The 16863-nt window shown below is 44.2% G+C and overlaps 1 protein-coding gene across 1 annotated transcript in view; it reads right to left on the bottom strand.

The window, feature by feature from the left end:
- The window catches only part of snrka (SNF related kinase a), a 55058-nt gene extending 40303 nt beyond the window's left edge, over window positions 1–14755 (bottom strand). The window contains exons 1-2 of the mRNA XM_030749723.1: window positions 14511–14755; window positions 13122–13835 (exon numbers count right to left, since the gene is read on the bottom strand). Coding sequence (XP_030605583.1) covers window positions 13122–13710 — 589 coding nt within the window. The 5' untranslated portion in view covers window positions 13711–13835; window positions 14511–14755. The remainder of the gene's footprint in view (window positions 1–13121; window positions 13836–14510) is intronic.
- Between the last annotated feature and the right edge of the window lie 2108 nt (window positions 14756–16863).

Raw genomic sequence — 16863 nt, 5'->3', positions numbered from 1 at the left:
TTTTCTAAAGTGGAATCCTGCAGTGATAATGGTTAATCCCAGAGCTATGTCTTTGGTTAGAACTAAAGCCAACATCACTTCCTTTCTTCATCTCCTTTGCTCAATCTCCTTAAAAAAATAGCCACAACTCACTCAAGAAAACAACAGAATGAGTGTCAGCTGGCAGTGGAGCGATATACTGACAGCAAATGAGAACAGCTGACTGCTTCACTGTTTGACTGGCTCACCAAATGCTGGCCAGATGTAACACAGGCTGGCTGCTTTATCTGGGATGTGAACTTTTGGATAAGTCAGCCAAAGAGTGACTGTCCCTTTCAGTGTGTGTATTAATAGCAGACCTGTCGGATCCAAAGCAGACCAGACAGCTGCCAGCTATGCCTGCTGCAGGACTGCTCACCAGGAAGTGGGTGGGAGAGATGACAGTGAGAAGAAAATGGAAAAATCTCACAGCGAAAGAGAAACCCTGAGCCAGAACAGGCCTGCCAGACGATCCAATACAACTAACTGCATGGCTTGGAACAATGCAAATATTACAAAGGAGGATGGCATATATTTTAGACTTTTCACAGTATTTTATCTTTCATTTCATCTGAGCCTGCACACAAACAGCTAGAGAGAAACCCTTCTGTGAAAAACGCAATAATCTAAATCAAAGCATATGAAAACAAGCTCCCATATTCATGCATTTGGCCCTCTGAACACAATTCATTATGTCACTAATAAAGAGTAGTGAGGTTTCACACTAGACCCATTTAAGAATGCAGCAGCTGCAGAAGTCTGACTGCAGGCAACAAGTTCACGTCTCACACACGTCTGTGCCTTTGAGTGTCTTCCTGCAGGCTCGACAAAAAAGGCTATAACAGGAGAAAGCGGAGCACTTCCAGCCTTTTCAAGCAGAAATCCATGGAGCGTCAATCCCACCCTCTGAGCCATACTGCAATTTTCAACTCGTAAAAACTAAACGGCACTCAGAGAGTGACAAGTCCCCACTGCGCAGTCAGCGCCTGGAAAGCACACAGGCCTTGAAGAAAGGAGCTAATGACTTGTTGCAGTTCCACAACTGTCAGCTTACTTTTCCTGCAAATATGGTACCAATCTATGTCCCCTGTAAGGCTGCCATGGTAGCCTTGCATAGAGAGGGGATGTCTGTGTAGATTCTCAGTTATCCAGGTCATAGTAGTCTCTGGAGCTTGAAAAAGGCGACTGGACTTCTTTTTGTTTCTTGAAGACGTTTCACCTCTCATCCGAAAGGCTTCTTCAGTTCTCAACCAAATGGTGGAGAGACCCAGGTATTTAAACCCCTGTGGGCGTAGTCCCCTGGAGGTGGTTATGACCCTCTATTGATCATGTGCTTGAACACATGTGCCCAGGTGTGAAGGGGGCGTGGGTCATATTTAATCAGTGGTTTCAGTTGAAACCAATTTAGGACTCCGCTCCATTGTTTCCTGTGGCCTATTGAGGTCACTGGAACAAAGGTGTGAATGGGGGTTGAGATGTCTGGGAAGGGAGCTCAGGACAGCACTGTAAGCGGGGGAAAGTTGGTGACGTAATCCACCTCCTCTGTTCAATGATGGTTGTTCACAGTGGACATAGATGGCTTCTTTCACTCCTCTTTCAAACCATCTGTTTTCCCTGTCCAAAATGTGAACATTGGCATCCTCAAAAGAGTGCCCTTTTTCCTTCAGATGCAGATGTACTGCTGAATCTTGTCCTGTCGAGGTGGCTCTTCTATGTTGTGCCATTCGTTTGTGAAGAGGCTGTTTGGTTTCACCAATGTAGAGGTCCGAGCACTCTTCACTGCACTGAACAGCATACACTACATCGCTGATCTTGTGTTTGGCGGGTTTGTCCTTGGGATGCACCAGTTTTTGTCTTAGGGTGTGACTTGGTTTGAAGTATACTGAGATGTCATGCTTGGAGAAAATTCTTCTGAGTTTCTCTGACAAGCCTGACACATATGGGATGACAATGTTGTTCCTCTTGTCCTTCCCATTCTCTGTAGTTTGTGTTTGGCCTTCATTCCTGTGCATCTTAGCTGATTTGATGAAGGCCCAATTGGGGTAACCGCATGTTTTGAGGGCTTTCTTAATGTGTGTGTGTTCCTTATGCTTCCCTTCTGCCTTAGAGGGAACACTTTCCGCACGGTGTTGTAGGGTCCTGATCACCCCAAGTTTGTGTTCCAGAGGGTGGTGGGAGTCAAAGAGGAGATACTGGTCTGTGTGTGTGGGCTTCCGGTAAACTTCAATGTTGAGGCTTCCATCTTCCTCGATAAGCACCGCACAGTCCAGGAATGGTAACTTGTTATCTCTGGTGTCCTCCCTGGTAAAACGTATGTATTTATCCACTGAGTTAATGTGACGAGTGAAGGCTTCTACTTCTTGGGTTTTGATTTTGACCCAGGTGTCATCTACATATCTGTACCAGTGGCTAGGTGCCTTCCCTTTGAAAGAACCAAGAGCTTTACTTTCCACTTCCTCCATGTAAAGGTTGGCTACAATGGGAGACACTGGGGAGCCCATGGCACATCCATGCTTCTGTCTGTAGAATCCATCATTGTATTTAAAATATGTTGTGGTAAGGCAGAGATCTAAAAGTGCACAAATCTGATCTGGGGTGAAGCTGGTTCTGTTCAGTAAGGAATCGTCTTCCTGTAGTCGTCTTCTGACGGTCTCCACTGCCTCAGTTGTAGGTATGCAAGTGAAAAGTGAAACCACATCAAAGGACACCATGGTTTCATCTGGATCCAGTACAAGATTCTGGACCTTGTTAGTAAAATCTGTAGAGTTTTCAATGTGGTGGGGTGTGATGCCAACAAGCGGTGATAAGATGGTGGCGAGGTGTTTGGAAATGTTGTAGGTGACCGAGTTTATACTGCTGATAATGGGTCGAAGTGGGACTCCTTCTTTGTGGATCTTTGGGAGTCCATAAATGCATGGAGTGGCTTCTCCAGGGTACAGGCGGTAGTAAGTGGGGCGGTCAATGGCTTTTTCCTTTTCAAGTTGTTGCAGGCAGCAAACAACTTTTTTCTTGTAGTTGCTTGTGGGATCACGTCTCAAGACCTCATAAGTATTGTTGTCACTGAGGAGTGTAGTAATTTTGTTGTGGTAATCCGATGAATTCAGCACAACCGTGCACCTCCCCTTGTCGGCTGGCAGTATGGTGATGTTTTGATCCTTGCTTAGGGCTGTGATGGCCTCCTGAAGAACCTATCAGACAGGGTCCTCACCAAACCAGAAGAAAATGTGCTAGCCAAAGGACTCAACTTTGCCATAGCCCCACAACAGCTTCCTATAGTAGACCTCATCACAGCAACAGAAACCGCTATAAGAAATAACAAACTTTCTCATCCTGTAGCAGAACAGATCAGGATGAAAGTTTCAGCCACTCTCTCCAGTGCAAGACTTCCTCCATCCAACCTCACCATTCAGGAGAAGAAGGCCATCACAGCCCTAAGCAAGGATCAAAACATCACCATACTGCCAGCCGACAAGGGGAGGTGCACGGTTGTGCTGAATTCATCGGATTACCACAACAAAATTACTACACTCCTCAGTGACAACAATACTTATGAGGTCTTGAGACGTGATCCCACAAGCAACTACAAGAAAAAAGTTGTTTGCTGCCTGCAACAACTTGAAAAGGAAAAAGCCATTGACCGCCCCACTTACTACCGCCTGTACCCTGGAGAAGCCACTCCATGCATTTATGGACTCCCAAAGATCCACAAAGAAGGAGTCCCACTTCGACCCATTATCAGCAGTATAAACTCGGTCACCTACAACATTTCCAAACACCTCGCCACCATCTTATCACCGCTTGTTGGCATCACACCCCACCACATTGAAAACTCTACAGATTTTACTAACAAGGTCCAGAATCTTGTACTGGATCCAGATGAAACCATGGTGTCCTTTGATGTGGTTTCACTTTTCACTTGCATACCTACAACTGAGGCAGTGGAGACCGTCAGAAGACGACTACAGGAAGACGATTCCTTACTGAACAGAACCAGCTTCACCCCAGATCAGATTTGTGCACTTTTAGATCTCTGCCTTACCACAACATATTTTAAATACAATGATGGATTCTACAGACAGAAGCATGGATGTGCCATGGGCTCCCCAGTGTCTCCCATTGTAGCCAACCTTTACATGGAGGAAGTGGAAAGTAAAGCTCTTGGTTCTTTCAAAGGGAAGGCACCTAGCCACTGGTACAGATATGTAGATGACACCTGGGTCAAAATCAAAACCCAAGAAGTAGAAGCCTTCACTCGTCACATTAACTCAGTGGATAAATACATACGTTTTACCAGGGAGGACACCAGAGATAACAAGTTACCATTCCTGGACTGTGCGGTGCTTATCGAGGAAGATGGAAGCCTCAACATTGAAGTTTACCGGAAGCCCACACACACAGACCAGTATCTCCTCTTTGACTCCCACCACCCTCTGGAACACAAACTTGGGGTGATCAGGACCCTACAACACCGTGCGGAAAGTGTTCCCTCTAAGGCAGAAGGGAAGCATAAGGAACACACACACATTAAGAAAGCCCTCAAAACATGCGGTTACCCCAATTGGGCCTTCATCAAATCAGCTAAGATGCACAGGAATGAAGGCCAAACACAAACTACAGAGAATGGGAAGGACAAGAGGAACAACATTGTCATCCCATATGTGTCAGGCTTGTCAGAGAAACTCAGAAGAATTTTCTCCAAGCATGACATCTCAGTATACTTCAAACCAAGTCACACCCTAAGACAAAAACTGGTTCATCCCAAGGACAAACCCGCCAAACACAAGATCAGCGATGTAGTGTATGCTGTTCAGTGCAGTGAAGAGTGCTCGGACCTCTACATTGGTGAAACCAAACAGCCTCTTCACAAACGAATGGCACAACATAGAAGAGCCACCTCGACAGGACAAGATTCAGCAGTACATCTGCATCTGAAGGAAAAAGGGCACTCTTTTGAGGATGCCAATGTTCACATTTTGGACAGGGAAAACAGATGGTTTGAAAGAGGAGTGAAAGAAGCCATCTATGTCCACTGTGAACAACCATCATTGAACAGAGGAGGTGGATTACGTCACCAACTTTCCACCGCTTACAGTGCTGTCCTGAGCTCCCTTCCCAGACGTCTCAACCCCCATTCACACCTTTGTTCCAGTGACCTCAATAGGCCACAGGAAACAATGGAGCGGAGTCCTAAATTGGTTTCAACTGAAACCACTGATTAAATATGACCCACGCCCCCTTCACACCTGGGCACATGTGTTCAAGCACATGATCAATAGAGGGTCATAACCACCTCCAGGGGACTACGCCCACAGGGGTTTAAATACCTGGGTCTCTCCACCATTTGGTTGAGAACTGAAGAAGCCTTTCGGATGAGAGGTGAAACGTCTTCAAGAAACAAAAAGAAGTCCAGTCGCCTTTTTCAAGCTCCAGAGAATAGAGAGGGGATATTTCTACCAGATGGTGATCCAGGTTATGGTAGAGTTTACTCCAAATCATAAAGCTAATTCCCACAGTGACTTTAGAAGAAAACGTCTGACAAGTTCATCCTCTGGGGATCATGAATATCAAGACAATGGCAACCCAGCACCTGCTGATATTTCAGTCTTGACCAACCTACCCACACTGATGATACAAGGTGACAAAAGCCCGAGGCTAGGATGAATATTCTCTTAATACAGTCCACAATAGATGGTACCTCAGAAATAAAGGAATGCTTTCCTTTGACAGGAAATAAGCCACAGTCTCAGAAAAAGAAAGGATTTGTCTTCCCTGTAGGGAAATTTTCAATTGCTAGGAATGTGGGCTATCACCATGAGACTGAGCCCAGCAGTGGAACCTTTGACTCACAGTGCCCTTGTGTCTTTAGACTTTATGTAATCACAGCCTCTGCCACCTGTCGCCCCATCCATTTACAGGAGTCTCTGTTGGAAGCCTAGCTAGCTTTGACTAATCCCCACCATAACTGACTGACAGCTGAACATTTACTCTCAAAGACACCATTGCTAAGTAGGCCTCCATCTTCCCTTGGATATCTAAATCACTCTTTCCCACACACAGTAACAGATCAGGTTTCCCTGACTGGCTTTTGACTCAGTGTAAAAGGTGCAAAAAAGGTGAAGAAAGTGGGACTAAGGAAGAGTATTTCTCAAATGTAGCAAGGTTTTGATGATCTTGTGAATATTATGCTGCAGTACTACAAAGTACTCAAGGTACTACCCAGACACATTTTATTTATATAGCACCAAACCACAACAGTCTCTTCAAGGCGTTTTGTATTGTTGGTAAAGACTCTACAATAATTACAGAGAAAACCCAACAGTCAAAACGACCCCCTATGAGCAGCACTTGGTGACAGTGGGAAGGAAAAACTCCCTTTGAACAGGAAGAACCCTCCAGCAGAACCAGGCTCAGGGAGGGGGGGTCATCTGCTGTGAGGGGAGAGACAGAGATTAATAATAACTAATGATTAAATACAGAGTGGGGTATAAACAGAGTGAAAAGAGGTGAATGGAGAAGAAACACACAGTGCATCATAGAACACCCCCCCCAGCAGCCTAGGCCTATTATTGCAGCATAACTTATGGGCTCGACACACGGGGAGCGACAAACGACAGCGACGAATGGGTCGCATCGCCACTGGGGTGAAACCGAACACACGGGACGCGATAGCGACGGCAGCTTTGCGAATCGCGCTCTTACATCACTCGTCTCCAAGAAATGTGATTGGTTATGAAACTGGAGGGATTTAGACATTTTAAAAGCAGTCCGTGTCGGACACGGCAATAAAGATGAGGAGTCTGAAGATTTTATTTGAACTGACAGAAATCTTGCTGTTAAGTCTCTTCTACAAAAGAAAAAGACAACCTCGCGTTCATCCTATATTAGCACAAAAGTCCTCTCTATCCGTCTGTTTAACGTTAGTCTTGCACCAACACGTTCTCATATGGCTGCCTTTTATGTTTAACTCGATAATCACTGCGTGAAGTGTCATATAATATAGGAAAGTCAAACCCAGCTAAAACGATGCTTTCCTTCCTGCTGAAAGTGGTTGCAGACTGCAGTGTGTAGCATACTCTTCGCTCATTGGTCAGTCAATGAAACTCTTGCTGATTGGTTTAGTGCCACGCGACAGCGACAAAAGTAGAACATTTTCCAACTTTGTTGTGTCGCGTCGCCTGGTCGCGTGTGCACGTCTACGTGTACGAGCTTGAAATTTCACATGCACGAACGTCGCCGGTCGCTTAGCTGGAGGAGGGCAAGCGATTGTCGCCTCATCGCACAAGCTCCATAGGAAATGAATGGAGAGCGAGCGACGTCGCTCCCCGTGTGTCGAGCCCATAAGGGAGGGTTCAGGGTCACCTGATCCAGCCCTAACTATAAGCTTGATCAAAAAGGAAAGTTTTAAGCCTAACATAAAAACAGAGAGCGTGTCTGTCTCCCAAATTCTCCCATTCTACTTTTAAATACCCAAGAAACCACAAGTACGTAGTACTCAAATACAGCAGTCTGCTCTATTGGAGTACTACGGTCCTATGAGGTCTTTGAGATAAGATGGGGCCTGATTATTCAAGGCCTTGTAGGTGAGGAGAAGGATTTTAAATTCTATTCTAGATTTAACAGGGAGCCAATGAAGAGAAGCCAATATGGGAGAAATCTGCTCTCTCTTTCTAGTCCCTGTCAGTACTCTAGCTGCAGCATTTTGGATCAGCTGAAGGCTTTTCAGGGAGCTTTTAGGACAGCCTGATAATAATGAATTACAATAGCCCAGCCTAGAAGTAATAAATGCATGAATTAGCTTTTCAGCATCACTCTGAGATGTTTCTCAGATGTTTCTAATTTTAGAGATACTGCGCAAACAAAAAAAAAAAGCAGTCCTACAGATTTGTTTAATATCTGCATCGAAGGACATCTGATGCATGTAGACCATATGAATCTGAATCCAAAGACAGAGAGATGTTATTCCTTTTCTCTCTGTCTCCATGATACATCTCCATTGGCTCAATCATGATAATTAAGGAGGACACATCATACAAGCCAAGCCTCTGCTGCCACAATTCAAATCTCTTTTCTACTCTGTTGGAATTTCAAACATTTTGGTTGACATAATATTATTTCCATCTAATCATTTTGTTTTTTTAAACACGTGCCGATGTCGAGTTTATCAGCGGGTCATTTCATGCTGCATCACTATTAATTGGCATAAAGATGTAGGTCACAGCAGCACTCACAATGACTGTTAGAACAGCCGACTTCAAACCCCTGTCACTGTGCAACATGAGACTTCTGTTTTGGAGGCGTGCTCACAGATATTCTCATGTTTGTCATCTTTTATCTGGGACAGGCCAGAATCGCACACTGCCTGCCCGCCTTAACCTATTGACATCTTTGTCATCACTAGTGTTAACCCTACTCTAACCCTTATACTGGAGAAAGGAAAAAAAAAAACTTTTTTCATAAAAATGTATTTATTTTTTAATGAGTACCAGTTAAAATGTATCATCTTTGCCAAGAACAATTTTCTGAAAACAAAAACTACAAAAGACAATTTCAGGCTCAAGTCCCCATTCCTTACATACTTTATTATCATAAATAGCTTTGACATGTACTGTAGTTCAGCACAGCAACCCTTTACTGTACTGATTTAGATTTTATCAACAATGTACCAAATGTTCTGTGTGTGTGTGTGTGTGTGTGTGTGTGTGTGTGTGTGTGTGTGTGTGTGTGTGTGTGTGTGTGTGTGTGCATCAGCTACGAACAATTTTTTAAAATAAAGAGCAAGTGCATTGTTATGACTAAGAATAACAAGTGTGTTGGTACTGATACAAGCAATTCATCCAATTTTCTCTATACCATCAGTTTGTTACTAATGCTGTGATACTGTTCAGCCTCTCTGGGAAACACAACCCTTCAGTCGGGCTCAGATGCTAAGCTGTGCACCTCCAAATGACTGAAACTGTTGTAGTAGAGTGTGTACACTATTCTGAGTGTATGAGACTGAGAAAGCATGCTTCTATCCAGCTGGTTACCAGCTGATGCAGGCACAGAGCAAATACAGCAACTAGAAGTGTTAAGTGCCAATCTCCTACAGTCACCATTTTATCTACACTGTAAATTTGAATATCACTTTTTATGCATAATCCAAATCCAACTAAAAGGAAAATCTGTCTGATAAGCAAAGTCACCTGCCAGTCAGGATAAGGACACCACTCATATTATACTCTCCTATTGGAAGAGTGGCTGCATTAATGAAAGCAGTGGTCTGTGTTAGAGCAATAAACCAGGTTTCAATAAAGGGGGTTCAAATACCTGAAACAGACCAAGAGGGGATATGACAAACTGACTGAGGCACACACAGAGCAAACACGGGCATTACCAACAACCAGAACACATGTTGTGATTGTACATGATGCCTTTACCTTCCACTAGATCAACTGTGGTGCTAATAAAACAAAAGTGGGTTCTGTAACCAGGATATTAACACACCTTTAACAGTGACTTAAAAGGAATAGCTTTATGAGGGGAAGTGTGTTTTCACACATTAAGCAAATAACAGTTCTGTCCTGATGAACTGTGGGAAAGACACTCATTTATTAGAACCCATCCTGGCCATGTGGCTCCACTGGATGTGTGGAGTCATTTTTGTCTTGTTTAGTAAGACGCATTAATGATATGATTCATAACACATCTACCTGAGGAGTCACAGCTTCTAACTACCCCCGGGTAGAAAGACATGAAAATCCTATAACAGTGCTCATAACAAGGAAACTGGTCCTGGGCCCAGAACCGTCTGAATGAGTTCTAATCAAAGCCAGTCGGTTTGTGTCAGCACAGGACTGTATAATAGCTGCATCCTGCCTCTTCCTCATCCTCTCCTGGCTCAGTCCAAACAATAGCATGGATTAACTGTTCTTCCCATCTACTGGCAGTGGGCAACAGTAACCAGGACTGCAATTAAGAGCCCCTTTGGCTGCTCTCAGGAGACAAAGTCCTGAAGCTCTAGCGATGCAGGAAGCAAAGCCAGCTACACAGTTGTGCAGTCCACAGGCGCACACACATTCACCAATAAATACACTAAATTGCCAAGAGCATTTGCTCGTCTGCTTTGCTTTGACATGCCTATGAACTTGAGTGACGGAGGTCTGTAGCAACTGACTGCAGAAAGTTGGTGATCTCTGCATCTGCAGCTCAGCATTCGCTGCCCTGCTCTGTGATTTCATGTGGCCTACCACTTCATGGCTAAGTTACTGTCGTTCCCAATCGCTTCCACTTTGTTATAATCCCACTAACAGCTGAGTGTGGACTATTTAGCAGTGAGGAGATTTCACGACTGGACTTGTTGCACAGGTATCATCCTATCACAGTACCACGCTGCAGTTCACTGAGCTCCTGAGAGCAACCCATTCTTTCACTAATGTTTGTAGAAACAGTCTGCATGCCTAGGTGCTTGGTTTATACACTTGTGTCCATGGAAGTGACTGGAACACCTAAATTCAATTATTTGGACGGGTGAGTGAATTCTTCTGGCCATACAGCGTAGGTTGATGAGGGTCATCAATGACTTCTTGTAGTCAGAAAGGCTGTTGTAGTTTAAGGGCTTTTTTATAAGCTAAAGAGTGCGAAGAGCACAATGTGACGAACCTCTTAATACAAAGTTCAACTGATCCCTGCTAACTACCACCTGGCAGTGACTGCAATACACTGTATACAGTCTCAATAGAGACACACTGATTTTGGCTGTCAGTAAGCAGGACTCTGCTCACTGAACACTGCAAGTAAACCTCTCTGAGCCCCGGGCTGCACATGTGCAAACAATAAGCACTTTCTCCTTATTACATTATTTTACAGAGCAACAAACATGTGTGGCTAATGTCTCTGAACACAGTATCGCAAAGCCCCACAATAACCACTGAACTGCCTAAAGTATGCTGGGGTACAGACACCACACACACACACACACACACACAAAACAGACACACACACAGAGCAAATGACTGTCAGTGGGTTTAAGTGCACTCAACCCAACAACTGGAGCTGGCTGCCGCTGAATAACACAGCCACAGGTAGTATATATGCAATTACTATGAGTGTCAGTAAGTGTATCTCACACAGCAACCAGCTGGAAGAAAGCACAGACTGGTCGGCCTACTCAACAGTAAGGTGAGCTGCATTTGAATACTAAAGCTGTAGGGACGCTGCTGAGGCCTGCATGAAACTGCTACTCATTCTATACTGGTTACTGCTGAGCCTGTAAAACTTCTCCCAAACAATGATTTTTATTTTTTAAGAGTTTTTTAGCCTTTGATTAGATAGTGACAGATGCAAACCCAGGCCACCTGCACCACAGACATGCTCACCCACTGAGCCACCCTGACACCCCCCAAACAATGACTTTAATGTTTTTTCAGAGGAAGAGAAAAACAAACAAAAAAAAAAAAAGGGGGGGGGGGGGGGGGGGTATTTTTACCACAGCCCTGATCATGTTTGCACTATAAGCAAATCACTGTTAATTTTTGACATACTTCACTAGTTACCTGAACAATCTTCAAACATTACAGCTTTCACCAGATTACCATGCTTTAACCGTGGGTATTATTACAGAGATGTGGTACAGATGGTGGGAGCAGTGTAACTTCCCTAAGAGTGGGGAAAAAATACCCCCACCCCCAACCACCCCACATTGCATGATCCTCAGGTAACAGAGCACCTCCCCTGCTTATCCCACACAGACCCCAACTGGGTGTTCCCACACCAGGCCCACAGGAGTTTTGCACTTTGGGGCACCTGTTTGGGTTTTCTATGGGCAAGCCCCATGTTTGCTGGGTCATGCCACCAACAGGAGCGAGAGATAACATGAAGGAGGTAGCACTCTTTACCAGCCACTTAATACTGATATTCACTACACCAGCCTTATGTAATCAGCAGCTGCTCACTGTTGTGTCCAGCCAGGGTACAACACCGTCCACAGTCACATATACAATATCAAACTTCACAGGATGAGTGAGCATGTTTATGGTTTGTGATTGTGTGGGTGTGTGTGGCTTAATAAGAAAGTAACCACAGCTTCCTCATTGCCTTAACCACACCTCTCAAGTTTGTAAGAGCTCAAATTGAAAAAGGAGAAGCAAATTAACATCTAGCTGACTGCCCTTGCAGGCACACCTTTGAGAGTTCTCACTACATGCATAAATAATCATGAGACTGATTTCAGACTCCTTCAGGATTAGGACTACACACATAGCCACACCAAGTGAAAAACAAGCTTAACAGAGTACATCTCATTATCCAATTCAGGAGCAGTTTTTAGCCTCAGCGAAGCTACCTGATATGACAGATATCATAATCATGTTGTGGAGGGACATGTAATCTGTCTGTCTGCGCTGTCAGTCCTCACAGGAAAATCAATGAGACAGTTAATTCAGCGCAATGGGACACCCACAGACATCAGTGGTAGTTGGGCTGACCTTATAGCACACAGCTTATGGCAGCCTGCAAAATGATCAGTGTCCGGCTGCACAGTGCTGGAACACACACTTTAGTATTTAAAACACATTCTGTTACAAAGTCCCTGACTTCATGATTTATGGGCTGAAGCCTTCTTATATCAACAGTGAACCCTGGTAAACACGTGTTCAGGCTCTGTAGGAAGGCTAATAAGCAATGTGTTACAGCAGGGTGTGACAAAAATGTGTGAAACAGGTGCTAGCCACATCACCACCCAATCCACCAATGTGAATACTGAAAACAGGCATTAACGTGACTCTGATGAAGACATTCTGTGTAGCTTGAAGCTAAAAGATTGTCTTCTGACAGATGCTTTTTCGTGCGTTTTTCCTTTTTTTGGAAGAGCTAGAGGAGTTAATAAAGTGGACCAGATACTGAGCTGATGCCAAAGGCAACAAGCCTGGTCCTTCCAACTCAGTGGATGGAAGATAAAATGACTGCTGAACATTAGTGAGAGCACTCCAATTTTAGAAATGTGCTGCATCAACACGCACATCCTGTCTGATACACACCTCTGCAACTCTCAAACACCATGTTTTAATTAACAGTGTGACTCATTTCATTTCTTTAGCATCATTCATCAGCTGACATGTTGTGCATACCTACAGCCGGAGCATCATACTCATCACCCAGCAGTATTTCTGGAGCAGAGTACGCCAGTGAGCCGCAGCTGGTGGTCAGCTTTTTTCCGGGCTGAAACTTGTTACTGAATCCAAAGTCGGTGAGCTTGACCAGCCCTTGCTTTTCAAAGAACACCACATTCTCAGGTTTCAGGTCCCTGTGCACCACGTGCAGCCGATGGCAGTAGGAGATAGCGTGGACAATCTGGGCAAAATATTTCTTAGCCAGCTCTTCGTTCAAGCCCTCCTCATGCTTCATGATGTAGTCAAACATATCTCCTCCATCTCCTAGCTCCAGGATAAGGTAAAGCTTGGTCTGCGTGTCTATCACTTCATACAGGCGCACAATGTTGGGGTGTTGCACCAGCTTCATGCAGCGGACCTCCTGGAAAAGATGTCCCGTCGCCACTGTGTCCAGCTTAGTCTTGTCGATTACCTTCACCGCCACCTTCTCCCCAGTGAAGACATGACGTGCCAGCTTGACCACAGCGAAGTGGCCGCGGCCCAGCGTCTTGTCCAGGTCGTACAAGCCTGCAATCTTCCCATCGTAGCCCCGCTTGAAGCCTGCCATAGCTGGGGAGGGTGAGGGGTAAAGGGGAGCCCCTGCTATAGGCAGGGGCGGGTTGGATGAGTCAAGAGGGTCCAGCTTATATCAATTCATCAAAGGCTTAACGAGAAATCCATGGCTCCAGCTTTCTAAAGGACAGGAGACACACAAACACAATCTAAATACAATGATCATCTGATGTTAAAGCAAAGAAACACATTTCCATGCGCAGCTCGTTATAATGACAGTCTGCCGTACATGTATCTTTCCTTACGCAGCTTTATGCAAATTGGGTAAATTGGCTATATGACGGAATTAATTTGGTTCAGCTAAGCGTACTGAGCATGTATGTTAGCGCGAAAACCGGCAAGCATTCATTTTCCTGAATGCAGTAGGGAGGCGCTGGGCTTGTTTTGATAGTGCAGCAGTAGCAGCCACCCTAGCTAATACATCCCGACTCGTTACCGCGTACTGATAAAAACGAACGTTTCTAAAATAAATCAATGAATGTTTTCAAAGACTTCTTACTATCACGGTAGAGTCTGAGCTTGTAACTCAGCTGTGTAACGGGCCCGGCGGCAGCACAAACCAACTAACGCTAGCTTAATGTTACCGGGAGGGAGCTAGCTCACTGGTCATTGATCTTACGTTAGCTTACCGGATCACTGACGTTAACTACTTTTAAACGTTGGGACGTCACCAGCACATCTTATAGTATTCTCACCACAAACTCACTCGGGCGCATAGGTGCTTCTTTCAATTGCACCAAGCTAGCCTTAGTTAGCATGTAGCAGGCTAAAGTTACTACGGTTCACTCGGCTCACCGCTCCGGCTCCTCTGCGCTGAACATAAAGCCGCGACTCCGCGTCTTCACCGGGTACCTTGCGCCGCTCGGGGGCTGTTTACGGGACCTTTATGGCGAATAATCACAAAAGACCAGAAAGGTACAGCCTCTTCAAGAAGACCGCGGCACTCACACGGTACCTATACCCAGAAGTCATTCCTTGAAGGAGGTATTGCATCGTTGGCCACGGGTGCCCTAATCGGAGCGGTAGTATCCTCCCAACCGGCGGCGGGGCTGCGATGCTGCCTTCACGTACTTACAGTGTCAAAAACTGTCACACCATCACACTTAATAATTTTAGAGTATAAAACGCATTTCCTCTGTCCAATACATATATTTCCCAAGCGTTTATTAACTACAAGCACAAAATAAAGAGCCCAAACTAAAAATATCTATCACAAGATGATTTTTTTTAATGGAGTCAACTGTAGTGGCACTAATTATTTTTAATCTCTTTTGTTATTATTGGTAACTGTAGATGGTAGCTGTGTAATCATTAGTACAGACAGCAAATTGTACGTATTCACTATCTAGGAGCTTGAGTACGGGTTCTTACGAGGAGTACTGGAACGCAGCATATCAGCATCATCATATTGAATCTGACGTCAAACAGTCTGGGTTGGAAAAAAGTTGCTGAACAACACAAATACAGTACTGCAGTATAAAGAGCATGCCTCTTAATAATAATAATATGACACTATCCCTGAAAGGGGGTTAAAAAAAAAAGTAGGAAGTCCTTTAATTTCGAACAAAAATGCCAAAATCCGAGGTCATGTGATCTTGTGATGATCAGTCTTAAATAACTGTGTTCTATACTGCAAGACTTGAACACAAACCTCGTTTTGGGTTGTTTGCGTCTATTGCCTTTCAGTAAGAGGTGTGCAGTGACATCTAGTGTCTGAAAGTCAGATCTATGTTTTGGCCTTTACGATCGTCTCCCCGTCTTATTCAGTGTTTCCGCTGACTGAAAACTGTAATCTTTAAACCTTTTCTCAGCTCTGTTCAACACAGATATACCTGATCGGCCGATAAGGTGCTTTATCTGACTCAATAATTCACTGAACTTTAAGCCTTCCCTCACAGTGCAGTGTGCTTATTCACTTTTTTGCAGGGTTTTCACTTTTTTTCAGCTGTGGCTTTTATTTGTTCACTTCCTCAGTCAGAAGTATTCCAGTTACAGAAGATGTAGAGACACAAGAAACGGAAGAGCATCCCTGCCTTTGTGCAAAATAATATCCTTTTTTTTTTTCATGCCAGCTACAAAATCGCACGTGTCAGTGTGGAGCATGACTATTTAATCAGCCTGACCCACTCTGTCATCATCATAGACAGAATAAAAGTTTGCTATAAAATATATCATTTTATGTCTGCTGTCATCATTTACACAACTTGAATCTCCATCAGATCAGGGTTATTATAGTTAACGAAAACGAACGAAATAACGAAAACTGAAATTGAAAAAACATTGTCGTTAACTAAAATAAATAAAAACTATAATTAAAAGGAAAAAACGATAACTAATTAAAACTGAATTGTGAGTTTACAAAACTAACTAAAACTAACTGAAATTATCGATAAAATGACTTTCATTTACTTGTTTTTTTTTTTGTTTGTTTGTTTTATTTGTTTGTTTTTAAGCCTTGTGGATTAATATGAAATCATTGTTTCCTCTCTCCGAGTTTAAGCTGGGAGCCCACAGGACAACTGTGTGAGTGCGCATGTGCGTGCGCTCACCGCGCTGGTCCGCAAAGTAATGGCTGCGGTCTGCCGAGAAAGCGGCAGAGTCCCGTATGGAGGTTCTTTAAATACAAGAGCACAGATAGAATCCAAAGTCTTGTTGTGGATGATGAAAAATGTGCGGAACATTTCTCAGTCAGGAAAAACCAGCAACATCAAAGTCCAGCTGAGAAGCACACAGCGGCTACAGAAACCGCTCTGATCCTACCAGGTAACCTGGCCTGCGCCTCTGGAGAAACGGGACTACTTGTCGGGTCCACGCAGCCCAGAACGTTGTGACTAAACTGTTTAGTCCTTGTGCGTTTCCGGCTACTTTATCAGTGAGAGAATAACAATCTAATAATCAAACTATCAATATAAGGACTCAAAACTGTCAGCAAATTCCTGGTAGGAGACTGCTGAAACTATCAGGATGGACGTGAAGGAGTGAAGAAAGTGAAAAAAAACAGGGACAAATATGTTTGCAGCCAAAAAACTGAGCACAAAGAGCGAGAACCAAAAAAGAAGTCCCAGCCTGCGCTGCATATAAAATACCTGCACACGACCACAAGGTAATTAACACACACACACACACAGCTACACAAGCATAAATGTGG

This window comes from Archocentrus centrarchus, chromosome 16 (genome assembly GCF_007364275.1).
Source record: "Archocentrus centrarchus isolate MPI-CPG fArcCen1 chromosome 16, fArcCen1, whole genome shotgun sequence".
Classification (NCBI taxonomy): domain Eukaryota; kingdom Metazoa; phylum Chordata; class Actinopteri; order Cichliformes; family Cichlidae; genus Archocentrus; species Archocentrus centrarchus.
This window is presented reverse-complemented; position numbering and strand designations above follow the sequence as displayed.